Raw genomic sequence first — 18,052 nt, forward strand, 5'->3', positions numbered from 1 at the left:
TCTACAAGCCAGGGTCTGTTGCCACTCTCTGCTCCTATCAGGAGCCAGCCGCCATTTTCACTCTCAGCTCTCCGGCACCTCCGGAGGCTCCTCTTTCCTTTCACTTGCGGACGCTATTTCCCTTGGATTATTCTCAAGCGGGGTGCTCCCGCTATGTCGCCGCTGTTCTCAGTGTGTTTTTGGCGTGCCCGATGTCAGATATGCTTATATTTCACCAGGACGGAGCTACTCCGATGCACGTCCACTCAGCCCACCATCTTGGCCACGCCCCTCCAAACAATAGATTTTAACATACAAAAGGATAAGTTATGTTCTTAAAAGGTAGCACTGTAGACAAAAATGTATGCTTACCCTTGCTTCAATGTACTCTATTCGTCTTTCGAGAGCGGTCAATTTTTCATTGAGAGTTGCTAGTCGAGACCGGCACGACATGTCTGAAAGTGTAGAAAAAACAAAATCCTTTTGAATTGCTGCATTGGGAAATCTTTGCAGTAAAGTTTAGGAACAGTTACTAAGTATGCAGGCAAGATCTACTGCACTCTGATAAACTACCTCCCGCCCCCTGTGAATTTCACAAATACCTTCTCAGCTTCTGTGAGTATTCAAAACATTCCTTAAAAAGGCCTTACCACTGCTTGCAATTGCCACTGCAGTCTGCACTTTTCTAGCAAAAGTTCAAGGAAAGGCTTTAAGATCCATTTTTTTAAAGAATTAGTGGTAACATTTATGGCCTCATTATCTAGTGATCCTAGTTGTACAAATATAACCATCTCTACCATTAGCTAGTCAGCAAACCATCTCCCCCGTTAGCTAGCCAGTGAAGTCAGTAATGGAAAATCAAGACCAATTGACAGTGAACGTAAAACAAGTTGAAATAACCTTTTCATTAAGAAACCTCCAAATCATACAATTTATGGTTCTGCCCTGTTTGGGTTTCCCGCGAATCAAAAGGTGGGCAAAAACATTCAAAATAGTGTATTTATCACAGTGCATTCATGTAAAGCATCCTTCTTTTAGTAACACAATTCCAACAAATTCACCATTGGCTGCCTTACAATCACTAGTGTGGCAGTTTCTTTGTGTGCATGTTTTTGTCTTATTTAAAATAATACTATATACCTTTTTTTAAACCCAATACAAAATTAATAGAAACTGAGGGAAAAACTTAAGCAGGTTGTCCTTGTAAACATCTTGTGGGAAAACAACATGCACCTCATCTGTTCTTGTCACAACTACGACTCTTCTAGAAAGTTTTTTTTTTAAATCTATGAAAGGTAAGAATATGCAGTGTATTCATGTAATTCTTCACTATATGGTACTTCACTCCTCCACCACCAACTTATAGACAGAGGTTTAATTAGGCATCTAGGCGTTTTCTTTGCAGTGGTGGATATGTTCTGGACAGTAAATGGCTACACCAGGATCACTCCATAGAATTGCAAGTCCTCTTATTAGTGCAGGCCCTCTGTCTTGAATCCCAAGACTACCAGGACCCGAGGCAGAAAAGTTTAGAATTGAAGACTAATTGGATCTGTAATGGGAAACTGCAGGATGACGCAAGCCAATGGCCAGATGAGTCCTCTGCCCTGACGATCCACAACCATCAGCACAGTCTGAGAAAGCAGAGACCACCAAACAGGGAATAAACGGAGAGAGAACTGTGGAGAAATATTCTATACTTTTAAAGACCTTGGGGCTCGCTACAAGTATGCCGGTTCGGAAACAGTGCCGGTAAGCTTACCGTTTCCGGACCGGCATACTACAGGTCAGCCTGCTAGAGCCGCTGTGCCCCATAGGTCTGACCCTGCCGGGTACAGTGGCCACAGTAGGCAGACCATCGCGGACGCAACAGTGCTGGTGCTTCTGAGGTCCCCACTCGCATAGAGTCCTATGGGAATGGGGACTTACAATTTACTGGTAACTGACTTTCCGGGCCACCGGGGGTTGTAATCCCCCGGTGGCAATGGGAAGTCAGGCACCAGTAAATATTGCTGGGTCTGGCCGCAACCCGCCGGTATCACTGGCACGGTTACCACCGGACCCGTAATAAGCCTGCATGTCTCTTGGCTGCACTGACCCAAATAGATGGTGTTTAAATGGTCGTGTGCTCCTGGGTTCATGCTGCAGATTAGAATTTAGTAATGCTCTAGACACAGGTGTTTAGACTGGAATCTGTACAAAAGACAGTACTTGAAAATCTTTTAGAAGACATTGGGGACGTTTCCTAGGGAGTTAATGGCATGGTTCAGATTAACAATTCGTATCACAGTACTCAAAGTTTACGTTTACTGACAGATTTTCCTGCCTAAAAATTGTAAATTCCCATTTATTTACACAATGCATTGTCAGGCTTCTTTATAGAGTAAGTATTCTCATAAGCGGCTGCCTATTCCCATTTCTTTTTCTAGTTTGGAGCAGTGAGGCTTTATGTGGCCTTACGCCTTTGTGTCCTTTCCTCCAATCGGAGCGTGATAAGGTGAGGAAAGAATGGAGAAAAGAGTGCCGATTGTGAACCCTGGATCCCTAGAGTCCTGGCACGAAAGGTGGAGGTGGTGACGGATGCCAGAAAAAAAACGGAAAGTCACAGCAGAACCCTCTGATCCAAGTCCATTGAGATCTTGTGAGGCATCACACTCACCTAAGTCTTTGATGGGCCTGGGTCCATGGATCCCCAAGAGCCTAAACCAGGCACGAATCCACCTTAAAAAGCTGCCTAGACACAGCCTTCCCATAAACGATGGATCTTTCAGCAAAGTCTACTCCTAAAAGTAGGTCTGGACGAATACAGAAGGCAACTGTACCTTCCAGTGCGTCCACCCCTGAACCTTACTCCACTGCATGCTCCGTAGTAACAGTTTGAAGGGCTGGGCAATTGGAAATCTTATTTCCCAGACCAGTGACATGGAGGGTCATCCGACTGCCCCAATTTTGTATCGTAAACCCTCTACGCAGTCAGGAGGTATGTTTGGCTAGGCAACCATAGAAGACAAATGAGCCTAGCTTGCTATGGAATCCTAAGGGCATCTCGCTTACAGATGGAAGGACTACTGAGTGCATTAGTGGCTCGCATAACCCCAATGATTCAAACGTTTCTCGAATGGGCTCTATGGTGCTTATTGAGGGTCTATTAACAATTGATACGGAATTGGAGAGAGAGGCAGGGGAACGAGGATGTGGTGTACCATCGAAGTCCTCCAAGTCACCCCTCCTGCCGTGGTCTCAAAATCCCTGCGGATGCATCTGTGGACATATCTCTTGCTGCTGCTGCAAATCATCACTTGAAGCCTGGAGCAGCTGGATCTAACACACCATTACTTACTATGCCATCTATTTACGCACCTTCAGTGGCATCTGCGGTTTATGGAGTCTCTGAAAATCAATACATTTCTCTAAAAGACGTAGAGGGAAAACTGGGGAACAGAGAAGACATGTGCTCACTGTGACGGATTCAAGACCTATGACTTCCTACTCTTCTCTGAATCATAGCCCCTTTTAAGGATCGCTTGGATGCCGAGACCGGTTAACTTTTGAATTCCTTTTCTATAATGGCTGGCCTTTCATTGGTGCAAAGTGGTGCTCTAGTAACCAGCTTACACAAAGATACTCAACCATCCCAAATTGTAGACGGCTCTATGATGCCATGCAGCAGAGGTTCTGTGCCCGCTGTCAGTTTGGCTGTGCAGAAAGAGAATACAGATAAAACAGTGAACAGAGAGGAGGTGGTAGCGAACAAATTAATCCTGTGGTTGGCTCTAATGGACTAAGTTTAAGAGATCCCAGGAGAGAGAGATAGCCTGTCAGCGTGGCTCTGCAACCATACAGGATCCAGCACTGAATCGTATAAGGCTGGCACAATGGGAGGAGCCGTCCTGGTCTGCTCATGTGTTGATGGAAGGAGCCTCTTAAATGATTTAAACCCGGGTGTGAAATATGTGTCGCTCCAAAATGATGGCTCCCTCACCCAGATAGCTGGCAATCTCAAATGGTTTGTTGCACTTCTGAAGATAAGAATTGGCCCGCTCAGTTATATCTGTGCGAGGAGAGAATTCAGGATGAAATCCTCCTGGGAATCAAACCTTGATGTTTTAAAAAGACCTGTGTCATCAGAAGGTCCCTCGGCTATTCCAGTTTGGAATAAATTTGCAAATCAGAATCTGGCATAGGTTCTGGACAACGGGTTACCTAGCTGCCCCAGGTGTCCTCCATGCCCCACTAAAGAAATGTGTGTGCAAGCAGGTGAATGTTTACAGCTTGCTAGTGGCGTCCCAAAAAAATAAAATAAAAAATAAAAAAAAAAAATAGCCCTCCAAATGTGACAGGGCCTACAGCCAGTGCACATTCATTACTGGCATGATCCAGTACAACTCACCAGGACAATGAAGTAACTACTTTAAAAGCCAATGTAAATATTTCTCAATAAAATAAACATTCAGACAAACATGCAAAAATAGACTGTATGGCTGGCTGGATATTGAACAATCTAATCTGCACCTTTAGGGGCTGCTCCGATGGCAATAAGAAGGCAATAAGAATGCTTACCGTAGTACTTTGTCACGTGCCGTGGCAGATAATCTGGAAACTGTAGATGATGCGAATAAATGTTCCCCCTATGGGGGAACCCTACGGATTCTGAGTGCATGTATTGTGGGGGCTGTAGCATTCAAGTTACCTTTGCCGATTTAACAATTCACAATTTATTTTGGTCCAAGCAGGAGTAGTTCTCAGAATTGAGATTTACTTGGATTGTGGGGCCTTGCAGCGCCACCTGCACGAGCATTGGCAACTTCCTAAAAATATTGAGATTCAGAAGAATGGCTGTCTTCGGGGAAATGGCGATACCCCATGCCTGCGAAAACTACCTGCTGCCCTGGTCACTTCAAATGTTATGGATTTAAATCCAGGCATTCTAGAAAGATTCTATTGAATCCCACCAAGCTGGAATTATCGGTTCAGGCCAAAGATTCGGTTTATAAATCTACTGGCCATCTTTAAAATCCGGCTCATGAGGAGCGAGTGCTCCTGGGTCAAGTGTTCTAATTTTATCGCAGAACATTGTCGGCTTGGAGAGACAGTTGTGACCCAGGCCTTGTGATGTTTTTGTCCAAGTTTGACATACTGCTACAAGAAACTTGGACAACTATATTTGGCTCTGGTTGAATTTGTGACTTTTTTCTGCTGCAAAACAGAAAAGCTGGAAAGGAAGAAACAGTGGAGGACTGGTGTTTTTGGTGTCACAATGTCTTTCACCTTTCGGTTCTCTGCTATTATCAACCACTGCTATTCTGGCTGTTTCTTAAAAAAAAAAATCCTAAAACTGACAGTATTTTAAAATGTTTGGATAGTATTCAACCACTTGGTTGTAATCATTCCGTTTTTATAGCTGGGGGTGGAGGGAGGGTGACTAATTTGAAGCTGGGAGAGTGCTCGGAGTCAGGGTCTGCATTTGAGGAAGTAGACCTAGCGTATAATATATTACATCCAATGGTTAAAGATCCGGGATGTCTAGATCTGGCAAGCTTCTGCTACCTTTGTTATCTGAACTAGGTCTACGGACTGTAAATGGGGAGGATCCCATCTGACCGCCTTCACCTACCGGAATAACAGAGGCACATTAATAATATATTAGTGTATGCTACCAGTGCATGATTGGCATCTCATCGTGCCGCCCACAAAGTGACCACGACCCCCCAATTCTGATGCTTCGCGATGGGGTAGTCTGTGCCACCCAACCTAAGAGGCAGTCATGTACCTGGCAGGGCTCTGCATAAAGGCCAATAAAATAGGATACTTCTTCTGGAGGGCTTCTGTCCGACAGGCCGATCTCTTGCATCTTATTTATAAAAGAAGACTGTCTTACGTTTGACACTGCCCGTAATGACGCCTTAGCATTATTTTATAACCTAATGACGAAGAAAAGGTTAGTCTTAACGCGGAACTCTTAATATAGCACTCTGAGGGCTCATAAGGTTAGCTGGTACACATGCAGGATGCTGAAGGGCATCCTGATCAGAACAGTAAAGAAGTGCCCCAGAGATGTATGTGTGGTTAGAACTACTAGACTAAATTATAAGAGCTTGAATGATGTAAAATCTTGCTGGAAGCGTAAAGTGGAGCAACATGCAGGACGCTGCCATACTAAGATTAGTACATTATTCTGGAAGATAGTAGCACATGGTCTAGATGCCACAGAAAGTAATAATGATAGGACTATCTCGTTTGGTGATTTGGTGTATCATTTTTCCACAATATACAAGTTGTCTTTAGTCAGCACCACATCTGTTGCCCATAATCCAGCTATTGGCTCCATCTACAATGACCTGCACAGATAACAACCCGATTGTGTTCTCTCCTCTAGAAGTTTGACAAGGTCTACTGTCCTTGGCTATGGGAAAGCTCCTGGGAGCAATATGGTGCAGCTGGATATCCAAGTTAAATTAACATTCTGGGTACCATTATTTACTATGTTTTTTAATGCTTTCAGCAGAAGCCATCTCTTTCGTCAGAGCTAGAAGTAGGCCATCATTGTACCATTTTTCAAGAAGGGCGACAGGGCAGACCCTTCTCGTTATTGCCCTGTCTGTGATGGATGCCTCATCAAAATGGTTTAGGAGACCAATTATAATAGATTAAATGAGTGGGTTAAATCAACTCGAATCTGTGCCGAGGAGCACTACGGCTTTCGTAGGGGAGTAGGGACTATTGAATAGGTATTGAATTGAAGGTTGATTTTGGACATATGTTGGGGTATATGGTATTTGGTTTAATGGACCTTTGCTCAGCTTTCAGCAATGTTAATCGGGCGAAGCTATGGGAATAGCTTTCAAGTATAGGTTTTTCTAAACCCTTACTTGCCATCTTGTTGTCCCTAAACAAAGATATGAGCTGTTGCTGACTTTCCAACATACATGGGGTGCCAAGCAGGGCTGTGTCCTGCCACCTCTATTGTTCAACCTTTATATTAACTCTCCATTCAGTGATTTATGTGCCATAACATCAGGTACGCAGGCAGTTATATCCCTGCCTTGGGTTATGCAGGCAACAAGGTATTACTTGCCTGCACACCAAAAGCATTGCAACCGTTTCTGGTTTTGTTGATTTTATAGCAGTCCGTGATCCGAGTCTTAATACTGAAAAATCAAAGGTGATGTGAGTGGGTCGACAGAAAGGCAAACTACCAAAGGTTTTTACAGCTATTTGGAGTCTGGAATTGGTGAGAGAATTCTCCTAGCTTTGATCATTAAGAACAATATGGATTGCGGCTTTTGGGTGTCTAATTGCACCATAAAATGTGCTCAAGCAAATGGTGCGGTTTTGCATTTTATTAAGAACTTGGGTCATTGCTCTTTGTAGACTATTTTCCCAATGTATAATGCTAAAACCATTCCAAGGGCCAGCAACGCAGCGGAAGTGTGGGGCCACACTTAGAACTCCATTCTAACAAAAAGAGAATAACTTCCTGCGTTTGGTGTATTGACCGGTGCTCCTACATACTTGCTGCATTTGGGAGCCGGTTGGGGCTAGAGCTCTGATAACTTAAATCTGAAACCACTGACACTATGGGGAAGATTATAGCACACTAGGGAATGTGATTATCATCTTACACATGGGATCCTAAAGGATCTATGCACATCAGAGGTGGGCAAACGGAGCCCATGGATGCAGTTTATAAAGCAGGTTTGTCCTCGATTGGATTTCGTAGTATACCCATTGGGCACTTTGAGGAAAGGGCAGTAGCCATCTCAAAAATTGAAGCCGCCTTTATTAAGAAAAATGATCTAACTCGGAAAAGCTGTAGGCTTGAAAATCCCACAGTTTGATATTTCCTGGAACATAGTCCACAGCCGAGTCTGGATAACTATACCAGCTGGTTTTCTAATCCACATTAAGGGGGCATTTTATTTAATTTTAGAGTAAACCGCCTAACACTAGCTTCCATAGTGGCAAAATGGTCCATTATTAAGACACAGACCATAGCTCTTTTTTGCGGCTGTAATGGCATTGCGATGGACAATTTACTTCATTTTGTATTCTTTTGTCCTATTCAGAATATTCCTATAACAAAGTTCCTTATTCCTATTTTTAGACTGCATAATGTTCGTACATTAGTCAAGGCCAAGATGCTGGAGTTTTCCCTTCAAGAACCTGGACAATTCAATCGATGTATGGTTTGATTAAAAATGCTTTATACTTGAGATAATCAAACGTTTTTTTTTTTTTAAAAAAAACTGTATTCTATCAGACATTTTGTATCTTGCACAAATGGGTTTATTTTGCACTTAAATGAACATTTCCAACAAACTTTGATTGGACTGACAATCCAATCGGTGTATAAAAAACTGTTAACGACCGCACACATACTAATCAAAAACAAATGCGTGATAAAAAGCTATTATCCCTCCAAGATTTATTTCATTATGGGGTTTTGTTTATTGTTCTTTTTTAACCAAACTGCACTTTTCTTCTGGTGAACAGTGGTGCAACTTATATTTCCAAAGTATGCAAATGGGAACTCTATTTGCTGACACTTTTCATAACTTAATTCCATTAAGATCATGTAATTGGTATCCTACTTGGCTGTGCGACTACATGGTGCAATGAGACAGTTGCCCACATAACAGCTGAGATTAGGTGGAAGGATTTATAGAGAAGATTCCCTGGGAACACCCTCATCACCAATCCCTAAATCTATGGGCTACAAAAAACAAGGCATCCTATCTTATATGGCACACACCCCGAACATGCAGAGCTTGACTGGGCAGAACCCATGGATGTAGCGTGAGCAGGTGACCGTCTAGGGGGTGCAGAAGTCTCTTCGAGGGAACCTACTTGCTTGCTTGATTTTACAGCTGTTGGGAGGGTCGGGATGGGGAGGGAGGGTAGTCAAGGTTCTCTGTGGAGAGGATACTAAGTACCCAATACAGTAGTTCTAGGAACCAGTCACATTTACTACCTAAAATGAGGAAAATATGAACAAGTAAAATATAGGATCGCAAACAATCCATCCACACAGCTATTAAGTTATGTTTGGATCAGTGGTACCAAAATCTTCAGGAGCAGATTTCTCTTTACCCATAAGAAACCGGGTTATGTGTATACAGAAACTGTTGCACAAGGGAATATTGAAAGCTTATACTCTATGCAAGCACAGTTGTCAAAATTATTTCAGAGGTTTAATCAAAATCTAAAAAATAAAAAACGATAAATGTCATCTGTAAAAGAACACCATCTCTAAATCATAAAGGTTCAACATACCCCCAATTTTTTTATATATATTTCAAAAGGGAAAAATGATTTCTTCTTTTTCCCAAAGGGGATGGCACTCCAAACAATACTCGCCAGAGAAATGCTTCGTCCGTTATTGAAGACAAAAAGCAATAAATTGTCCTTAAAAAATATCAGGTTTTATTACGGCATTAGCCAAGGTAGAAACCACACGGTCCAACGTGTTTCACAGCTTCCTCGCTGCTTGATCACGTACAAGTGAGTGCTCAGTGACATTGTGTAAATATACCCACCATTACCCAACTCTATGGTTCTACTACCAGTGGTGGTCCCTTTTTAGTTTTCATTGATACCAGAACTCAGCCAATTTTAGCTAATGAACATGGTTGCCGTTTTGTAATGGCTATTGCAACAGCTCTTGCATATATTTGGTTACTAATACTCTTTTGTAAAGGCAGACATAACCGTGGGAGTATAGTTGGATTGCCAACCTTTTTAACACATTCTTATATGTGTTCAGTAGTGCGTTGTTAATTTAGGCATCTTCACCAAATTGTGTCGCTCATATTTAAACGTTGCCTGAGGTAGAGGTAACGTGAGTTAACAATGCAACCACTTCAGTTACGGATGTTTTTAAAGGCGAATAAAGTATGAACCTTTATGGACAGACAAAAGGTCTGAACCTTTATTGTAAAGTGCATAATGCTAGTAAACTGTAAACAGGTCATAAAGTGCATAAATCAAGCCTTACATATTACAATATGTCAAATGCTGATCAATAAAGTGCATAGTGCTTTGCTTCGTGTAACCATTCCTAAAGTGCGAATTTGCATAAAGTTCTCACTTGAAATTGATTCATAAAGTATATGACAATGCATTACTTACCGTAAAAGCATTTCTGATGGTTGTATCTGCTTAGATTCACATGCTGTGCATAGGTCCGACATCCAGTGGTCACTGCGGAGTATTGCATTTTGTTTTTCGTAGTCGAAAAGGGGACGTCGACAAGGCGTGTCTGTAACACTATCCCTATAGTGACGTGTGTTGTACCCACAATCCCTCACGCGTCGAGGTCCCTCTGTTTGTATTTTTCTGCCCTGAGGGAGCCTTCTAGACGTGAGTGAGTACAGAAAAGAGAGAAATATATAAAGATGTCTATGCTCCTTCCATCCAAGCGGGGAGGAAGGGTGGGCGCATGTGAATCTAAGCAGATACAACCATCAGAAATGCTTTTACGGTAAGTAATGCATTGTCTTCTGATGTTTGTTAATCTGCTTAGAATCACATGCTGTGCATAGACTAGCGAGCAGTACCCGGAGTTGGCGGTGGGTTATGAGAAGGAACAGTAGAGAAAAGATGTCTTAATACTGCCTTTCCCACCTGGGAGTCAGATCTAGAGTGTGCATCTAGACAGTAGTGTTTTGTAAAGGTGTGCACAGAACTCCAGGTAGCCGCTTTGCAGATGGACTCAAGGGGAACATTTGCAATGAATGCTATGGACGCCCCCGTGCCTCGAGTAGAATGTGCTCTTGGCCTAAAGGGCAGTTCTCTCTTAGCAAGAGTATAGCAGAGAGTGATGCATTGAACAATCCATCTAGAAATAGTGGTCTTTGAAACTGCATCCCCTTCTCTTCCTGCTGCCACCGAGACGAAGAACTGATTAGTCTTCCTCAGTGGTCTGGTTCTTTCCACGTAGAACATGACCGCTCTGCGCACATCTAGTGTGTGCAGAGTCCTTTCTCCCAAGTTGGAAGGATTTTGAAAGAACGCTGGTAGTTCTATAGACTGGTTTACATGGAATTTTGAGATGATTTTGGAGCAAACCTTGGGTGAGTGCGTAGAACCACTTTATCTTTGTGAACTGTAACAAAGGGGTCTAGAACAGAAAGAGCCTGTAGTTCACTTACTCTCCTGATGGAGGTGATAGCTATTAGAAAAGCAGTCTTAAGAGTGAGGTCTTTAAGAGTTGCTTTGTGCATGGGTTCAAATGGTGAGCCCATGAGTTTGGTAAGTACCACGTTAAGGTCCCATCCGGGAGCTGGGTCAGCTATCGGGGGGTGTATTCTCTTTACTCCCTCCATGAAGGCCTTTATAACAGGGATCTTCCACCACGACACTGAGTTGGGAAGTGGTGTATGCAGAAAGTGCCGCTAGGTGGACTTTAATGGAATTGAACACTAGACCTGAATCCAATACGTGGGTCAGGTATAGAATAATATGTGTGGGAGAGCAGTCAATTGGGTTGATGCTCTTTCCTCTGCACCAAATGACAAATCTCTTCCATTTGCTAGAATAGCAGTGGCGAGTGTTAGGTTTTCTGGCTTCCCTGAGGATGTCCATGCATCTCTGCAGGAGCTGTAGATGTCCAAATTCTATGATCTCAGGAGCCAGGCTCCTAAGTTCATGTTCTGGGGGCATGGATGCAGAGTCCTGCCCCTGTCTTGTGACAGCATGTTGTACGGGCAGGGGAGTTTCACTGGGGGAGATAGAGACATCTCCATCAAGTGAGCGAACCATGGCTGTCGGGCCCACATTGGAGCCACCAGTATCATGGTTACTTGTTCCTGGTGCATCTTGTGCACTACCTTGTTGAGAAGGGGAGTTGGGGGGGGGGGAAGCGTAAACAAATCTCCCTGACCATTGAATCGACAGACCGTTCCCCTTGGATTGGTTCTGGGGGTACCTGGAGGCGTAACTTTGGCATTGTGAGTTCTCCAGGGTTGCGAACAGGTCTATTTCTGGGAACCCCCATTGCGTGAAGACGTCGAAGACGATGTCTTAGTGCAGTCGCCATTCGTACTCTTCGGGCAGGGGGAAATCTCTGCTGAGTTTGTCTGCCAGCAGATTGAGTTCCCCTGGTACATGTTGTGACAGAAGGAACATATTCTGTTTGAGAGCCCACTTCCATATGTTTTGGGCCAGTTTGGACAGTCCTGGAGAGTGGGTTCCCCCCTGTTTGTTGATGTAATACATGGCTGTGGTGCTGTCTGTAAGGACCATCACTGTCCTGCCTTGTAGGTGTTCCTTGAAGGCTTTTAGCGCCCTGAACACCGATAGTAGCTCCAGAAGATTGATGTGTTTGGATGCTACGTTCGGAGTCCACTCCCCGTGAGCAGTTTGATGGGATAGGTGAGCCCCCCATCCTGTGAGGGATGCGTCTGTGGTTAGAGAGGCTTCCGCCGCGGGTGTGGCAAAGGGTTTCCCTTTTTCTAGGTTTTCTTTTGTCCACCACCGTAGCGAGAGAACTAAGGCCTGCGAGACCACTACTAGGTCGTCCCATAGTCCACTGGCCTGACACCACTGGCTGTTGAGCCACTCCTGCATTGGGCGCAGGCGCGCGTGAAGTACCAAATAAATACACGACGCCATCATGCCTAGCAAGCGCATTGCTTTGCGTACCGTCACCTCTCGACCGGTCACATATTGAGGGATCTGAAACAACATGTTTTGGACCCTCTCTTTGGAGGGGAAGACGAGGCCGTCCTTGGTTTGAATTAGAGCCCCTAGGAATTGTTTGATTTGGCTGGGGTCTAGGCTGGACTTCTTCGTTGATGGAGAAGCCCAACTGGAACAAAAGGTCTACAGTCTTTTGGGTATTGGAGAAGCATGTTTCGTAAGAATCCCCTGTTATGAGCCAGTCGTCGAGGTAAGGGTAAACTGGGATGGACAACCTGCGCAGGTGGGCCGCTGCCACTGCCAGTACCTTCGTGAATACCCTCGGTGCTGATGCTATCCCGAAGGGTAGCACTCTGAACTGGTAGTGTTTGCCCTCTATCATGAACCGGAGGTATTTTCTGTGCGCTGGCAACATTAAAATATGAAAGTATGCATCTTTCATGTCCAATGTTGTCATTTAATCTCCCTGTGATAGCAGTGGGATTACTTCCTGTAGGGTCACCATACGAAACTTTTGGGGTTTGATGAACTTGTTCGCTGGGCGCAGATTTAATACAGGGCGCATGTTTAGATCCTTTTTGGGTACAAGGAAGTACACTGAATAAATACCTTCCGTTACCTGAGAGAGGCACGACCTCTATGGCTCCTTTTTCCAGCAGTTGTTGTACTTCTTGTAGAAGGATGGCAAGATGTTCCGGTGACATGCGTCGTCCCCTCGGGGGTTTGTATGTTGGGGAACTGTTGAATTCGATGCAGTATCCGTGGGCTACGGTGGAAAGTACCCAGTGGTCTGACGTTATACCCTCCCATGCTGGAAGAAAGGATGTTATCCGGCCCCCGACCGGTGTTGCATGGGAGGGGACGCGAATCTTCGCGTCACTTGGTGTTGTTAGGGGCTTGGGAACCTCTGGGGGTGGACCCTCGCCCTCTTCCTTTGCCCCAGCGCTGTCCTCTTTGGCTGTACTGGCCACTATTGGTCTGGAAATTGGTGGCAGGGTACTGTTGCTGCTGGTTTTGTTGTTGGCGTTGGCCACGAAAAAAGCGTTTATTGCCATAGCCGCGCCTGGTAGCGGGCTTAGAGATTTGGTCAAGAGTTTTGATCGTATCGAACTCTTTTTTAGCCATCTCCAGAGCCTCATCCACCGCTTTCCCGAAGAGGTTTGAGTCTTCAACAGGTTTATTTATTAAAGACGCCTGTGTCTCCGGTTTGAACCCTGAGTTGCGCAGCCATACGTGTCGTTTTAGGACTATTCCCTGAACTAGGGAACGTCCCGCAGTTTCTGCCGCATCCAGAGAGCTCTTTACAATACTCTGGTTGACCTGGGTTCCTTAGCCAATAGTTGAAAGCAGGCGTGTACGTAATGGTTCCGGCGCTTCTTCTGCGTCTTTGCGCAGTTTGGCCCACTGCGCGTCCGCATAGCTAGCGAGCAAAGAATTGTTGTTGGCAATTCTTGCCGAAAAGGCGGCCGAGGATGTAATTCTTTTTGCAAGGGCATATAACCGCTTGCCCTCCTTGTCAGGTGGCGCCTCACTGGTGGAAAGCGGTACCCCTGCCCTCTTTCTTGAGTTGGTTACTACCAGGGAATCCGGAATGGAATGTCCCCTGATGTACAGCGGGTCTGAGGGTGAAGGAGTGAAAAGTTTTTCAATTCTAGGATTGACCCCTCGGATTAGTGCGGGTGTGGACAGCGAAGGGATGATTCTTCTCTTCACCGAAGCGAGGAGGGGAATTGTCTGACTGACCGGGGGTTTCTCCTTAATTACCCTTTCTACAAAGTCTAATTCAGGGGAGTGCTCCCCAGTGTCCAGTTCGACGTGTGCTGCTGCTCTGCGCAACAGGGCATTAAATGTGGGTTGATCGTCAATGGGAGACGTTTCTAACAGGTGAAATGTCAGGAGGCTTTAGGTTCAGGACATCAGTGTCGGAATATATTGATGGTGATTGCCAGGGGTGAGAAGGTCCTTCTTCTGGATTTTCTCCGAAGCCTTCTCCTACCAAGTCTGGGCTGTCTTCCAGACCTTCCTCCTGGTTCCGTCCGTCTTCGTCATCCATAAAATCATCCTCTTCCTCAAAATAATGTTCTTCCCCAGTGAGGTCATACACACTGTGGAAGTCTGAGGCTGTGTCCTGGTGAGGATTGACTAATCTTGGAATTTTGGCCCTGGGGTCCTCCTGAGGCCCTTCCCTTATTCATTCTTTCCATGCAGAGATGGAGCCTTTCCATGGTTTCATGGGGTACCCCTGAGCGGTCTAGCGGGGGAAAATTGGTGTCTTGTAGCTGAAAACGACTCGACCTCTCCCATAACGTCGAGGAAAGTGTCCCGTCGCCCTCCGAAAAGCCTTCAGGTGTGCTGGGAATCCCTTCGACTGAAGGAGATTGCCCCTGTGTTTTCGGCGTGTCTTTCGACCTTTGCGTAGCGCTCGACGTGTCTTTCGGCGTACGCTTGTGGGCGTCGGCTACCACGATCCTCGCCAAGCTCTCAGCGACTCGTTTGTCAGCGGAGAGCTGTGGTTTCGACGTTATGGGTGTCGAACGCTCTACGGCGGCATGCGCTTTCTGCTGATGCGCTCCGGCCAATGATTTGGGGGCGGCGCCCTTATTTGCCGAAAGCCCAGTCGCTGGTCGCGGCTGCGGTTGCGAGAGGGGCTTCGAACCCGAACGGTCCGAGGAGGCCGCCGGTGAAACCTGCGTCTCCTTGGGCGCTGATGCTCTCTTTGCCTTTGGCAAAGAAGAGCCATGGGTTGTGTGCTTATGTGTAGTCTTGTGTGCATCAGTGTCGCCGGGGTGTTCATCCCCATAAGCAGGGCGTGAGTCGGGGCCGGGGACAGACGACGAAGCGCGTGTGCGATCTCTAGGGGGGTTTACGACTTCCGTAGCGGAGGTCGTGGTATCACGTTCCTCGTCACTGTCAGAGGTAGCGACGGTGGGTGGAGCGTCGGCCTTCGACATAGCGTAGGCCGCCCACCTTTTGACCTTACGGTCTTTTAGAGTCTTCGGTTTAAGAAGCTGACAAGCCGTGCAACCTTCCTCCTTGTGATCGAGGGGCAAGCGGCGGTTACACCGTGAATGCTTGTCCTTCCAAGTAAACTTGCCCTTGCAAAGCGGGCAAAACCTAAAGGGTGTCCTCTCCATAGCCGAGGCAATAAAACGTGATAACCACCCCAAGGGAAAGGAAGGGGAAAAGGAAAGGCATTCTCAGAAAAGAATTAGAGATGTCCCACGACCCCCACTCTCCCTACTGTATTTGGCCTGCGAGGCCACGCCACGTGTTCGGCAACGCCGAAGGATCTCCTCCGCTCGTCCCCTCCGTCGAAGATCTTGCTCGGCGGAGACAGCTTCACAACAGCGTCGAGGGGGGGGGGGAAATCGATATGTTCTATATTAATATAGGAAAACGACCAAAGGTCGAGGAGATGAAATCTGCAATGTCTCTCGAGGAGCTCCGCGTAAAGGCGACCAGTAGCTGGGCGGAAAAAAACAATGAGGGACCGCGACGCGTGAGGGATTGTGGGTACAACACACGTCACTATAGGGATAGTGTTACAGACACGCCTTGTCGACGTCCCCTTTTCGACTACGAAAAACAAAATGCAATACTCCACAGTGACCACTGGATGTCGGACCTATGCACAGCATGTGATTCTAAGCAGATTAACAAACATCAGAAATATACATACACATACAAACACACACAAATATACTGCAGGTTTCATGTACGTACATATATGTGCAAACATACAACGGAAATGGAAAGAAATAATTCGAACCGTAAATCTTTCTGAGGTCAATAATGGAGTGTCACTGTGTAGCGCTATGTAAGAAATTAATTATTATAAGAAACCTTAACGTGCTAGCCCCATTTGTTCTTCCTGAATGTTATTCAGGGATTCTATTCTTATACTTGATTTGTCCTCTCCTACTCTACAACTGGTTTAGTGGTAAAACGCTAATTATCACCTTATCTTCATCAGGGTACTCGGTCTACAAAACACATGTATCTGTTTTACATTACAAATGTTTTGCTGCAGAATTTCTTCAAAAACAATACTTTAGATATGTTCACTATACCCATCAAGGCCGGCCTGGGGACAGCCTTGCAGCTATCTTACTAAATATTGCTCTCCTGGATTGATACATTTTGTTCTTTACTTACGGTTCGATATTCTACCGGTTTTGCCATATAATGGGGCCTGGCCAGGAACGCCTCGAGAGATGAGAACCTGTAGGTTATGTGGATAAAGAACCGAGACCGCTCAGCATATGCTGACCCAAAGTTCTAGACTTCAATCTTTGTATGATAAGGGGTATGATAAATATCGGAATATAAGATCCTATCAATTGTGAAGTCTTTTGTATGGGGCTGAATCACTTGTCCTTACTGCTGAGGGGCATCATATCTGGGAGAAGGTGAAAACCAGATTATGCGATTGAGCATTCATGTTACGTTGATTCCTTTATGTACAATGCATATAACAAATTGTTGGTAGTGATATTTTTATATGTGAAATGTGTATTTTTATAGTTTTACTATTTCATATTGTTTTTATGTAGTGTGAAGGGTTAATTTAACCATATGCACTTAATAATTTACTTACTTTTACAGGCTGCTGTACTACTTCAAGCTATAAAAGGTCATAAATGGTAGAAATTCACTTGCAGCTCTCGAGATCCGCTAGGCCCTGCAACAATAAATATATGTGCTGCCCCTCGCCCTTCCTCCAAGGTCCTTGTCATGCTGAACAAACTTGCTGGGGGAAGCAGGAATAATGTTTAATCAAACGGAAAGACAGAGGCTCAGAACTGCAGCCTAGTACCCTAAATGACAGAATTCTACGCACTCTGATGGGGCCTAGTTCAATATGGCAGGACTCTGGCTAAGGTGGCAAGAGTCTCTTATGCTAATAGAAACCAGTAACACTATCTTTTGCTGCCCATCATTCCACCACGTACTCGGTAGCCTAGTAATCTCTGAAATGTGGCAAAACTAATTCCAATTCAAAAGAGTCCTGAAATGCTGTGACAAATGACAAAAATACAGTCACTTAAAAAAGAAGTTTCCACAGCTTGTATTTCCCTTCACGTTTAGGATATTGAACCTGCATCCCAACAGTTCCAAAAGTGGAAACTGAAAGAGGACCTCTGCTTTTTCATATGTTGCCATTATTCAAATTGATTCACCCCTCCTATGGATTGGAGGTCGTATATCCATACTTTTTGTTGTACAATTTATTGGCTGTTGCTTCCAGCGTTGCTGCTGTAACCTTTTCAACAACTAAACAAATGAAATCATTAAGGATAAAACGTAATCATAGAAGCTACCTAAATAATGGTCCACCTTACAGCTTTTTGAAGAGTATTCTGCATAGGATTTGTGAGTATCTTTGAGGGAGTGTGCTAGATATGGTGGTGCTCACTTGTTAGAGGAAGGTGTG

The 18,052-nt window shown here is 45.0% G+C and overlaps 1 protein-coding gene across 1 annotated transcript in view; it reads right to left on the reverse strand.

Annotated features, from left to right (window-relative positions):
- The window catches only part of BRK1 (BRICK1 subunit of SCAR/WAVE actin nucleating complex), a 63,194-nt gene that overhangs the window by 23,921 nt on the left and 21,221 nt on the right, over window positions 1-18,052 (reverse strand). Inside the window, exon 2 of the mRNA XM_069643853.1 lies at window positions 352-434. Coding sequence (XP_069499954.1) covers window positions 352-434 — 83 coding nt within the window. The remainder of the gene's footprint in view (window positions 1-351; window positions 435-18,052) is intronic.

Source organism: Ambystoma mexicanum, chromosome 2p (assembly GCF_040938575.1).
Source record: "Ambystoma mexicanum isolate Mex_15411 chromosome 2p, UKY_AmexF1_1, whole genome shotgun sequence".
Classification (NCBI taxonomy): domain Eukaryota; kingdom Metazoa; phylum Chordata; class Amphibia; order Caudata; family Ambystomatidae; genus Ambystoma; species Ambystoma mexicanum.